The sequence below is a fragment of the Budorcas taxicolor genome, chromosome 21 (assembly GCF_023091745.1).
Source record: "Budorcas taxicolor isolate Tak-1 chromosome 21, Takin1.1, whole genome shotgun sequence".
In the NCBI taxonomy this organism is placed as follows: domain Eukaryota; kingdom Metazoa; phylum Chordata; class Mammalia; order Artiodactyla; family Bovidae; genus Budorcas; species Budorcas taxicolor.
In genome coordinates, this window is record NC_068930.1 from 67882855 (window position 1) to 67896247 (window position 13393).

At 53.2% G+C, this 13393-nt stretch overlaps 1 protein-coding gene across 1 annotated transcript in view; it reads right to left on the reverse strand.

The window, feature by feature from the left end:
- Window positions 1–2182: 2182 nt before the first annotated feature.
- The window catches only part of BCL11B (BCL11 transcription factor B), a 95891-nt gene continuing 84680 nt past the window's right edge, over window positions 2183–13393 (reverse strand). Inside the window, exon 4 of the mRNA XM_052659848.1 lies at window positions 2183–4251. Coding sequence (XP_052515808.1) covers window positions 2183–4251 — 2069 coding nt within the window. The remainder of the gene's footprint in view (window positions 4252–13393) is intronic.

Below are 13393 nucleotides of genomic sequence, written 5' to 3' on the forward strand. Positions count from 1 at the left end.
TATACACGCAGCCACTGTGGCATTTTTTTTTAATAACCTATTAAGCAAACTTTGAAAAAAACGATCGCTCCAACACACATACACACAATTTGTTTTTACCCTTGTATGTATCCAATACTGTAAACGTATTTTTAAGACAGAGTGCACTAAATTTAACTTTAGAAAAAAATTAGCCATTGTTCCTGAATTGTTTTTTCATTCAACAATATCAACTTGTACCTTGTGTCACTTGAGTTTTAATTCAGCAGTAAGTCACCTCCACTCCACATCTAAGCAGCGTTGTCCCACAGGCAAAAGGGGCTGAGGTTAATTCAGCTAATGGATATCCAGGGTTGTGCTGGGTTTATTTCTTCATTTGATTGGGTGTTATGGCATTTTCACGTCTTCAACCAGGATTTTTGAAAATTTATTTAAAGTAAATGTGGCTTTGTTTCTAAAGAAATGTACTTTTCTCATTTTATTTTTTTAAAAAGTCTTTTCATTGCAAAAGAAAAAAAAAAGTTTTGCATTTGTCTCAAGAGACTCAGATAGGAAGATCAGTTTTCAAGGCACTCACATCAAATTGAATGGCAGTAGAAACACTGTCCAATAAATTATTATTTTATTTTGTTCTTTATAGTGCCAGTACTGTGAATGCCATGCTTAGCAATACTGACACTCAATCTCAGCCATCCCTTACAGTTTAACCCACCTCTGGGCCAAAAAGAAGAAGATGCTGCAATTTCTTGTTGAGAAGCCATTTAATTTAAATGCAAACAAAAGCTTTAAAGTGCGGGTCAACAGAATTCAAATGTCTAATCTGAACAGTCCAATGCTTAGTACCTTCCAACCTAATGGGATAGGAAAAAAAAAAAAAACCGGAAGTAGCGCTGGGCACCTTCGGATGGAACTCTTCCCGCTTTGCAGTAAAAGGGAACTGAAATTGGCAAGATTCCGCCCACCCCATCCGTATAATGTCATCAGTGTGCAGAGAGAATACTAACTTCCCTCCAGCCACCATCAGGACACTTGTCTCCTTGAGAAACGGTCTGTTGTCACTGGTAGCAACGTATGACTTAGGATTTCTGTGGTGAGGGTGATAAAAAGAGAGAAAGAAACTGTCAAGCCAGAAGAAGCCTGAAAGAACATGGCTGGTTTCTTTCCTTTCTGTGTTATTGCAGGCCACCACCATCTATCTACCCCCCAAAGTACCCTCAGCCTATTTTATTTCGTCTAATCTATGGCAAATAGCAGAGATGGCATTCCAGGGCACACTGACATTCCAAGAAACGAATGGGATCTGCTGGGAATGCACTATTTTAGAACGCTCTTGGGCCGTTTCCTGGGGCAAAGTCCTCAAAAACTCCTGTTTCTCTGGCAGTGCTGAGTATTTGCGGGGGAGAGGAGGGAAAGCCCACCATTCAAAGGTTTCTTTATGTATGGTAAGGTTGAAGTCAACACAGAAAAGGCCTCCCTTACTCAGGACATCATCAGTGCTACATCTCCATTTCAATTCTGAAACAAAGTGCTACAACTTTAAAGATTGTTATCCGCTGTACATCCACCCCCCTCCCCCCCGCCCCAAAAAACGCATGCCACTTTTTATTTCAGGACAAAAAAAAAAAGAATAAAAAAGTAAACAACTTTAAAAGTCATTTAAGTGTTGGCTTCTTCACAAGAAATTACACATGCTTAGCTTAGATTTCAAAAAAAGCAGCGCCCTCCCCCCCCCAAAATTATAATTTAAAAGATAGCTTCCCCTCTACAGAGCTCAGGAGTGCGCTCAGGCTACTACTGGGTTAAAGAAAAAAAAAAACCAACTAAAGAAGGGATGGATACCCAACAAAATCTCTTAAAGGAATTTCAACAGAAAGAATAACAATAAAAAGTACCTGCACATGCCAAAAAAATTACAAAACCCAATAAATACAGAAATTATTGCACAGTTAAAAGGCTCCACAATATTTTTTTGTTTGTTTTTACTGCCTTAATCAACCCTCGGGTTTCCATAGGACTTCGCAGACACAGGTTAGGTTGGAGGGCCGCCTCCCCTGGGCCCTGGGGACCCGCGGGGGGCGCCGAGCGGCGGTGACGCGGAGGCAAGTGTCAGGTCAGCATTCTCTCGCTTGGCGACGGGGCGACTGTACAGGTGCGCGGGGTGGGGCCCGGGCCCGCGCGCGCGCGCACACACGCGCACACGCGCTTAGCTCCTCTCCGCCTGCTCGATTTTGACGTCGTTAGTCAGCAAGTGCTCGCCGTGCCACTTTTTCATGTGTTTCTCCAGGGTGCTATAGACGCTGAAGGGCATTTGGCAGATGTCGCAGCGGTACACCTCCTTGCCGATCTGCCCGTGCGTCTTCATGTGGCGCGTGAGCTTGCTGCTCTGCGCGCACGCGTAGTTGCACAGCTCGCACTTGTAAGGCCGCTCGCCGGTGTGGCTCCGTCGGTGCACCGTCAGGTTGCTGCAGTTCTTGAACACTTTGCCGCAGTACTCGCACGTGTCGCTGCGCCGGCCCTCCTTGGAGCTCGGCCGCCCGGGGCCTGGGCCGCCCAGATGCGGCGTGCTGCCCCCGCTGGCCGTGCCGCTGCGGCCCGACAACCCGCCGTCCAGCAGGTCCCCGGGCGGCGTGGAGAAGCGTAGGCTGCCGTTCTCGGACGAGTGCTCGGACGACGTGGCGAAGGGCGACTGGCGCGCGTCCGTGAAGCCCAGGAAGGGGTCCTTCATGAAGTGCCGCGACGCCGCATAGCCCACCAGCCACTGCGAGTACACATTCTCCGACGGGATGAGCGCGGCAGGCGGCAGCTCCAGGTCCTTCTCCACCTTGATGCGCTTGGCCGCGCTGTTGAGGCCGGGGCTGGGCAGCGGCGCCGGCTTGCGCGGGAAGAGCCCGGGGAAAGGCTCGGTGCCGGGCGCGAAGCCGCCGCCGCGCCCGTTGACCGCACCCCCGGGGCCCGCGTCGCCGCAGCCCCCGGCGGCGTCGTCGTCGCCCGGGTCCCCGCCGCCCCCGCCACCGCCGGCCGCGCGCTTCAGGAAGGCGCCGCGCTTCTGCTTGTCGGCCAGCAGGTCGCCGTATGGCGGCAGCGCGCCCAGGCCCACGTTCTCCATGACCTTGCCCAGCACCAGCGCCTTCTCGTCAGCCAGCGCCTTGGCCGCGGCGCCGCCGCCCGCGCCCGGCACGCCGGCCACCCCGCCGCCGCCGCCGGCGCCGTTCTCCCGGTTGCGGCTGAGCTCCGAGTCCATGCTGAAGCTCGACTCGGGCCGGCTCTCGTTCTCCAGCAGCAGCTCCTCCTCCTCCTCCTCCTCCTCTTCGTCCTCCTCCTCGGGCTCATGGCCCAGGGAAGGGTCGCTCTCGTGGTGGCGGAAGTCACCGTCGGCCGCCTTGAGGCCCTCACCGGTCAGCTCGCTGGTGCCGGGCTCCGGGGAGCTGGCAGCCGAGAGCCCGTCATCGGAGCGGCCTGCCAGCGAGCCGGCCTTGTGCATGTGCGTCTTCATGTGGCGCTTGAGCTTGCTCGCCTGCGAGCACGCGTGGTCGCACAGCTGGCACTTGTAGGGCTTCTCGCCCGTGTGGCTGCGCCGGTGCACAATGAGATTGCTCTGGAACTTGAAGGTCTTGCCGCAGAACTCACACGACTTGCTCTTGGCCGGCGGCTGCGGTGGCGGCGTGCCACCGGGGGGCATGGGCGGCAGCGGCGGCGTGCTCAGGAACGGGGACTTGGGGCTGGGCTGGAAGGGGTTCAGGAGCCGGTGCATAGGGTTGCCGCGGCCCGGGGACACAGGCGGCGGCGTGGAGCTGTTGCCCGCCAGCTCGCGGAGCCGCCGCGAGAAGTCCATGGCGGGCGAGTCAATGGCCATGGGGTTCAGGCGCATGACTCGGTCGAAGGCACTGGGGTGCTGGGCGACGAGCCCCATCTCCTCGGCGCTGAGGCGGTGCGGGTCCAGGTGGTGGCGCGGCGGCGGGCTGAAGAGCGGCGGCGTGCCGGGCAGGCGGCCCTCGCCAAAGCCCGGGTGGTCCCGCAGGATGGGGCCCGTCATGCGCAGCAGGTTGAAGGGGTTGCTGTCGCCCAGGAAATTCATGAGCGGGGACTGGGCCACGGCCTCGGGCCCCAGCGGCGGCGGGATGGTGAGCCGTGGCGTGAGCGAGCTGCTGGCCGGCCCGGGCTCCAGGTAGATGCGGAAGCCATGCGTGTTCTGCGCGTGCTGCAGCAGGAACCACGCGCTGTTGAAGGGCTGCTTGCATGTGGTGCAAATGTAGCTGGAAGGCTCATCTTTACCTGCGGAGACACACGGACAGAAAGAGGCAGGAGAGATGTGAGATGCGGGCGGCGGCGCGGCTCTCGGGAGCGGCAGCGGACCACTGCCGAGCAGGCCCAGGCCAGCGACCCCCTGCAGACCCCCTGGTGCACAGGCTAGAGAAGCCTCTGTGTGGCTGTTACTCCAATTGGTAGACCTCGCTCTGTGCCCTTGTAACATAGTGTCTTTAAACCCATCATCTCAGAAGCCAAAGGAGATGTTATTTGTGAAAAAGCCTGATTCCAACAATGGCAAATATACGAAGGCTGGGCTGCCTAAAAGACAGCGGGGCAAAGTTCAGCCATCCTGTAGATCCTGGTAGTTCTTTGAGGGTGGGGTGGGGAGTGGGAGGGGTACTGTCCTGGGCCTTGTAGGATGTTTGGAGGCATACCCACTAGAAGCCAGTCGCACTCCCTCCCCTCCCAGTCATGAGGATCAAAAATCTCTCCAGGCATTGCCAAACCTCTCTGGGGGACAAAACAACTCCCCCCACCTCCCCACCCAGTCATAACTAGGCAAATCTTCAATCCAAGGATGTTCTAAGAAACACAAATCAAACTGAATCACCTTGCAAACATTTTAAGAGAACTGGCTGATAACCTCTGCGTCATTTGGGAGTTGAACTACTGGAAATCGTAGGGTTTCATACACCAGTGTCTGTGCAGAAAGCACCATCCAAGTTAAACAGGGATGCGCATATGAACAGGACTTCAGCGTCGTAAGAACATCACCGCAGCTGCCCACCCCACCCCCCATCACTGCCCTTGCGGCCTCATGCACACACACACATACACCCCTAACCACAGCATGGAATCTGGCCTTGAAACCCCCCAGGGCAGGGCACTGGCGTATATGAGGTCCCTTGCCAGAAGGCTGAATGAAAGAGTGTCACCTCTGACAGGGCGATCAGGATGAACAGTGGCAAGTGTGAGTTTGTGACAAACTGGGCTCTGGCATCGGGAGCCACTGTTAGTGGACGTTGGTGGCATGGAGCCAAAACATCCTTGTCTTTGTCCATCGTTGGGGGCGGTCACAAAATGGGAGCCTGGACCTTCCAACCAGCACCTATTTCGTGGCCGACATCCTCAACCTGCGGGTGAAACTGGCTGTTTCTCCAGCCTGAAGCTCTCCTAACACTCTGTGAAACAGGACAGGTGTGGGCAGGCCCTGCCCTGCCCCCTCAGACTCGCTCACTGGCTGGAGAAGGGAAAGGGAACATGGCATCACAGCCGAGGTCTTGGAAAAAAAAAAAAACCCTTTTTGTTTTTTCAGACTTCCTTGTACCTGGAAGATTTTAACACTGATAAAGTACAATAGCTGCAAACTCCCCAGTGAAGCCAAAGGTGTGTGTTAGTTTCCAAACCCGGGATCAGGAAGGGAAGGGGAAGTATAGCTTCTGAAATCCCATATAGAGATGGAGTTTTTGTTTCTTTGATTCCCACCCAAGAAGTATGTTTCTTGGGGGCTTCACCCTTAGCAGTCAAAACTCTGTGGACTCTGAGATCAAATACCCCAAGTTCCTTATGGGTTAGACTTGATGGCTTCAAAGGAGCCTGGACCTCACTGAGCCATGCAGTGTGTGTGGGGGTCCTCCAGGAGTCAGGGGTCAGCATGGAGATTCTCCACAACACAGAACCAACTGGGCCAGATCACCCACCGCTGGGAACTAAGACATGCCTTCCAAGTCTGGTGGTCCACGGTCATCACTGCACACTCGTATCCAACAGGACATGTGTCTCCAGATTTGGTAGTGAGGAGACCAGTGGGTGGGTGATGGGGGAACGGACAGAAAGGGAAAAAGGATTCCAAAGCTCAGCTTCCCCTCGTTTTTAAACCCAGCTCCAGGAGAACTTCTGAGGCCATTTTCTTTCTCCAGGGTGTCTGGGAAACTTCCTTCTCCCAGCATGTCTGCATCAATTCAGTTCCCCATGCTGGAGCCCCTCAGGAGAATCTTCCCCCCCAGAAACGGGCAGGGAGGCCTTCCCAAGGCCCTGGGCAGCTGTGTTCCTCGCTTTGGGAGCGGTAAGGCCACACTGACACTTCAGCCTTCCCTTCCTGTGTGCCTACCCACTGTCGCAACAAAAGGCCATTTTTTGGGGGGGTGCATTTCATCGTCACATGACCGCCGAAGAAGGCCAGGCCAGGACCACGTCCCTACTGGCACATGACGATGCTACAGCCCAGAGATGCACAGTCTTCTTGGAGGTGCCATCTCCTGTCCTGGCTTATTAGGTGATATATGTGGGGAACGACAGACCAGTTCACCTCAGTCTCATGGGAGAGCTGGCCAGACGCCATAGTGTTTGCTGCTGCTGCTAAGTCGCTTCAGTCTCTGTGCGACCCCATAGACGGCAGCCCACCAGGCTCCCCCGTCCCTGGGATTCTCCAGGCAAGAACACTGGAGTGGGTTGCCATTTCCTTCTCCAATGCATGAAAGTGAAAAGTGAAAGTGAAGTGGCTCAGTCGTGTCCGACTCTTCAAGACCCCATGGACTGCAGCCTACCAGGCTCCTCCATCCATGGGGTTTTCCAGCCAAGAGTACTGGAGTGGGGTGCCATCGCCCTCCTCAAATCCTTTTCTGGAACAAGGCAGAATAAATAAGTAATAAATAAGAAGATAAAGAAAACATCCTTCTCTGACACCAGGAGCTAATAATAACACAAATGAAGTGCCACCTCCCACAAGGCCATAGATCTTCCAGTTAAAGATTGCTGGACTTCCCTGGTGGCTGGATGGTAATGAAGCCGCCTGCCAGTGCAGGAGACGTGGGTTCGATCCCTGATCCGGGAAGAGCCCACTTGTGGCAGAGCAACTCAGCCCGTGCACCTCAACTACTGTGCCTGTGCTCTGGAGCCCAGGACCCACAAATACCTACTGAGCCCACGCGCCCTAGAGATGTGCTCTGCAGCAAGAGAAGCCACCACAGTGAGAACTCAGAGCACCGCAACTAGAAAAAGCGCACACAGCAGCAAAGACCCGGCACAGCCAATAAACAATTTTAAAAATCCGTTGCTTTCAACTGTAAATCAATAAAAATAAATTGAAAAAAAAATAAAGAGCACTCTGGACTCTGCACCGGGGCTCCAGCCACTCTCAGTAACCGAGTTCCACACACACAGCAGCTCTGGCTCCTTGTGTTTTCAACTTGGGCCACCTCCTTTCCCCCAATCTCTTTTTTCATCATCTTCATTTCCTTGGGTCTCTCTGGAGCACTTCCTGTTTCTTGTTCTGATGGCCACACACTTCCTGGAAAGTTCTATTGCCCCTGAGGAATGCGGGTATCAGAAGACAGTGCAAAACTCTCAGGCAGACCAGGAATGAAATGGCCGATTGAAATAAATTTTTTTAAACTCAAGCAGCAGCTGCTGAGAAGCGTGTAGCTGCACGTTCTAAAGAACTCAGAGGTTTCCATTTCTTGTTTTTTGTTTCTTTTAAAGACAAAACAAAAAGAGTGAAAGACATTTATAAGATTCTAACTTAGAGAAGTCTAAGGAGGAAGTTTTGCTTGCTGTAGTCTCATCCTTCAGTCCTGTCCAACTCTTTCGCGACCCCAAGGACTGTAGCCAGCCAGGCTCCTCTGTCCATGAGATTTCCCAGGCAAGAATACTGGAGTGGGTAGCTATTTCCTCCTCCAAGAGTTTCTTTCCCACCCAGGGATCAAACCTGTGTCTCCTGCGTTGGCAGGCGGATTCTTTACCTCTGGGCCACCAGGAAAGCCAGAAGGAGGACGTTAACCTGTTCGGAATTTATCATCAGGTGGGGGAAGAGCTCTATGCATGCACCCACCAAATCAGATTCCACGGTCCCAGATCATGTCAGGATAAGCGCTTTTCCTTGCCTTTGAACAATCTGGTCCCCTCACTTCCCTCCACGCCACGGCAAGATTCACAGCAGGGGACAGTCTATCCCAGGATCTGACAGCTTCCAATGTTTTTAAATCTCCCATTCCTCAAAGCCCCTTCCTAAACAACGCTCTTTCCACTCTCCCCTTAACTTTTTTTTTTTTAATAAAATGTTCATTTCCATACTTCCACTTCACGGTTATCTGTTGCCTAGAAGTAGCCTTGAGCACTGAGACTGCTCACTTTTGAAAACTGAACAATGTCAGAAAGGCTTTGAAGAGCCACTCAGAACATTCTTCTATTCAAAAACTCACTAAATATTTTAGAAGGCAGCACACAGTCACAGACGGCTCATTTTTAAATGTGGCAGAAGCCCCTCGGTGAGAGGGCTGCTTCGGACGCCGGGCTGTCCCTGCTCCTGGAGCTCAGGGCCACTTGCCCAGAGGTGAGTTGGAAGCTCCAGCTGGTGCCAGCTTTGCTGATGGCCCAGACAGGGGCCATGCCCCAACACGCTGCCACTGTGGCTGCCACCAAGGTTCCAACCGAGAGGTCAACCCCTAGGTTATTTTGAAGCGACCTGGAAGTTGAAAAGTGTTAGTTGCTCGGTCGTGTAGGACTCTTTGCAACCCCTTGGGGTGTAGCCCACCAGCCTCCTCTGTCCATAGACTTCTCCAGGCAAGAATACTGGAGTGGGTTGCCATTCCCTTCCCCAGGGGATCCTTCTGACCCATGGATCGAACCCACATCTCCCTCAATGCAGGCAGATTCTTTACCATCTGAGCCACCAGGGAAGCCCTGAAGCAACTTACCCAGCAACATTAAGCCTGGCCTACAGACCTAGAAATGTCAGCTGCATTGGGATCACTACATCGGGCCTGGCGACTCAGAACCCAAGGCCAGCGTGTTTCCTTGTTCGCTTCCTTCCCTTTTCCTTCCTCAGACGCTTTTGGTATCTGTTGGCAGAAACCCACACCGGACCTTCTTTGCTGTACTGGCTTTCAAGAGAGACCCTTGTGTTTTTCTGTAATTCAAAACCCTCCCTGAGATCACTGTTACAAGAACCCTGAACAGCGGCACAAGTTCATACCTTGCCATTCCCTGCAGGAAGATGTCAATCAAGGGGCTTCCCAGGTGGCTCAGTGGTAAAGAATCTGCCTACAATGCAGGAAACATGGGTTCAATCCCTGGGTCAGGAGAAGGAAGTGGCAACACACTCCAGTATTCTTGCCTGGGAAATCCCATGGACAGAAGAGCCTGGCAGGCTATGTGTGTTGTGTATGTTAATTGCTTAGTCGTGTCCGACTCTTTGCAACCCACAGTCTGTAGCCCACCAAGGCTCCCCTGTCCATGGGATTCTCCAGGCAAGAACACTAGAGTGGGTTGTCATTCCCTTCTCCAAAAGGAACCACAGAAAGAAAGAAAGTGAATTCGCTCAGTCGTGTCCGACTCTTTTTGACCCCATGGACTACAGCCTACCAGGCTCCTCCATCCATGGAATTTTCCAGGCGAGAGTACTGGAGTGGGTTGCCATTTTCTTCGTCCATGGGGTCACAAAGAGTCGGACATACTTAGCAATTAAACAACAAGGTCAACCAAGTCACTTTACCCCTCTGAGCTTCATTTCCTCATCAGTAGAATGGGAATAACATGCCAGCTTCCGAAGCGGGCTGGGGGAGCAAATGAGATCCCACGCGATCCTTATAAAATCCACACATCCCCACGCATGCACATATTATGGTTGGGCTTTGTATGTTTCGTGTTTTATTATCCATCTTGTACCTGGCTGTGGATGTTTCAGGCGGTGCCCTTCTATGTAACTCTGGCTGTAATAAAACCCTAGAGGAATTTTAATGCAGCCGGCCTAATGCATTAGAGGTTCCAGGGAAATAGAAACTTGCAAACATTGAGGAAACATCATTTTTTATTGTGACTCTTGGGAACCAACACGCAACTGGGCTCCTGCAATGAAATGCTGCTCTCCCTCTTGGGGGTGTGTGTGTGTGTGTGTGTGTGTGTGCGTGTGCGTGTTTTAATGAGCACTGAAATAATTGTTCCTCCCTATTATGCTGGTTACTCTAATAATACCAATAAAGGTATCAGGGATGTTCAATAAAAAGCACACCTTTAATTGAGTTATTATTCAATAAAAAGGCCGTAATTGAGAGCAATAGTTTAAAAGGGCTCTCCTAAGGCCAAGTGATACCAACTAGAAGGGTATTGCTGCCTGCGGGGGATTTAGTGGTTCAGGGCTTCTCCAGAGCCACAAGCGGACATCGCCACCCAGCTCAAGCAGGGCCTGCGGTGATCGCCAGCCAGGGCCTTCCTCCACCCAAAGGTGGAGGCAAAAGTGAGAGTCCTGACACTTGGATGCTGAAGAACGAACTGAGTCTTGGCTTCACGTGTCCCTCTGTGGCTTGCGAAGCACTTGACAGGTGGTTTGGCATTTTCACAGCCATCAAGGCATTTTGCTCAAATATGACCTCTGAGGGGGCCAGGCCAGGTCCACATCCCTGCCGGCACACGGGGATGCTGCAACTGAGAGAAGCAAGAGCCCCGCCTCCCCTCGAGAGCAAGGGGAGGGCCACGCCCCTGCACAGGCTTCCCCACCCCTGGCTCCATCCCATTGCCCCCCAGCAGCACCTGAGAGATGGACCGTTCGCTCCTTTGTCGGGGCCTGTTTCACAATGTAAAGGTCCTCCTGCCATGCTGTGTGTGCCCTCCCAGTGAAGTACATCGATTACCCTTTGATGGAAGCCAGTCGGGTCCACCACGGGCTTGTCCCAGGAGTGGAGATGTTTCACAAGAGCAGGTGAGTCCCCGAGACAACAGGTCACTCAGGACCTGGAGAAGGGGTGATGAGATGCTGGGCAGTCAGATGGAAGGGCAGGCTGCTGGATTCAGGGTCCACCACCCCTGCCGCTTTCCCTCTCTGGGTTTTATGATGCCCAGTGCCCAAGGAGAGGGCTGGACTCACTGGCCGGCCACCTAGTCCTCCAACAGAATCTATACCTACTAACAGTGCCGTCTCTTCAGTCCCAAAATGATAATAATTATTATCAATATTATCAGATCCCCTGGATGAGGGCATGGCAATCCACTCTAGTATTCTTGCCTGGAGAATCTCATGGACAGAGGAGCCTGCTAGGCTACAGTCCATGGGGTTGCAAAGAGTCGGACACAACTGCAGCAACTAAGGACATTATCTCTAGATATGTAGACCCCTTATTAAAGAGTATCTCCCCTTTCATGATCCCAGAAAGAAAACTTTCAATTGGTTTCCTTGGGTGGGGGGGGAACCTTTGTAAGTTTCATATTCATATCATTTCTGAGCATAGTCATCTATGAAATCTACAAGCACCCCTGCTTGTTCTGAAACAGTTCGGTTCAGTCGCTCAGCCGTGTCCAACTCTTTGCGACTGCAGCACACCAGGCTTCCCTGTCCATCACCAATTCCCGGAGCTTGCTCAAACTCATGTCCATTAAGCCAGTGATGCCATCCAACCATCTCATCCTCCGTCATCCCCTTCTCCTCCTGCCTTCAATCTTTCCCAGCATCAGGATCTTTTCCAACGAGTCAGTTTTTAGTATCAGTATTAGTTGCAGCTTCAGCATCAGTACTTCCAACACACGCTACCAAACAAACCTCAGCCTCTCCGAGAGAGGTGGTGGAGCTGGGGGGGAAATAATGGCAGCAGTAACAATCAACTGTCCTTAAAGCCTTCCATGAGCCTCACGCAATTAAGGCAGACTGTCTTCACAACAACCCCCAAGGTCAAGGACTGTCATCAGCACCATTTCACAGATGAGGAAACTGAGGACTAGAAGAGAGAAGGTGATCCGCCCAAAGCCACACAGCCAGCTGTGGTCTGGATAGAGGCCTGGTCAAAAGAGGAAAGGGTGCAGACCCAGGCCCCTCCCAAGTCAAAGGACCCGGGGCAGGAGACGGGGCAGTCGTGTACACCTTAGGATCGCTTACCTTTCCTCCCAGCCACGTGCTAGGCAATGTGCAGACGCGTTGTTCTTGGCGAGAACTGCAACAAGTCAGTGAAACCCTGCTGACTATCTCGTGCAGAAGCAGTGGGTGTGCTCTGTTGGGTATTGGTGCCGGTTGGTAGTGACGGCAGTAGCAAGACTACTGTGTGTGCCAAGTCGCCCAGCCGCGTCTGACTCTTTGTGACCTGTGGACAGTAGCCCCCAGGCTCCTCTGTCCATGGGATTCTCCAGGCAAGAAGACTGGAGTGGGTTGCCATGCCCTTCTCCAGGGGAACTTCCCAACGCAGGGAGGGAACCTGAGTCTCCTGCCTCTCCTGCTTCAGCAGGCGGCGGGTCCTTTCCCACTAGCACCACCTGGGAAACACTACTGCTACTAAGTGGTCTCCCTGCTGCTGAAGTTGCAGAGCCAGCCTCAGTCCAACACAGCCAAGGCCCCTCTGCCAGTGGCTGTGGCAGACATCAACCGGTCCACCCCCGCACTTGCCCTGCCAGCCTCGGAATCTTCTTGAACCCAAAGCTCTGGACAGCTGCAACTGCCATCCCTGGACCTCAGCTCATACAAGCCCAGGAAGTGGGAAACCAGCATACAGGGCTGAATGGGCAGGTAGCAGGCTGTGTCCTATACTTGCCTTGCATTCACTCACTGAACAAGCAGGAGCTGGCCACCCTTGATCCACCAGCTATTCTGCTGGTCTCCAGAGATGCAGCTCTCGAATCCCAGAGGAGACAGGAACGCCTGGTAACCCTCTTGATTATTTCATGAAAAATGAGTGCTAGGGTCAAGTTCAAGGTGCTGGGAGAGAGAAGCATGCAAGGGCTTGGCGGACTTCGGGGCTTAGAACCTGCATCACTCCATGTAGTCTGCTGACTCTAAGCCTGTGACCATTTGCGACAGAGGCAGCTCAGAGAGCGCAAGCAGGTTGTATGAGACCACCCGACTGGGCTTGGGTTATTTATTTAAAATCCATCATCGGAACAGGAGTCCAGGCTCCCTGAGGACCGAGCTGACCCTCCACTGCCAGGACTCGCCACGCACAGGGTGACAAACGCACACGTGCTTCAGAGTCAGGCGTGCCTGTGTTAGCTGGGTTCTGGCTGCTTGCTCCCCTGCAGTCGGGGTCCCTGGAATCATCACAGGTAGGAGAAGGGCGTCTGCCCGGGTCTGCGTGAACCTGCCCTCCAGGTGAGGCCCTCCGGGCGAGGCCGCCTGGGGAGCAGGGCTCAGCTCAGCGTTCAACAACACCCCGCTCCCCCGGCTCACCGGGCAGGGCCCCACCCAGCACGCCCA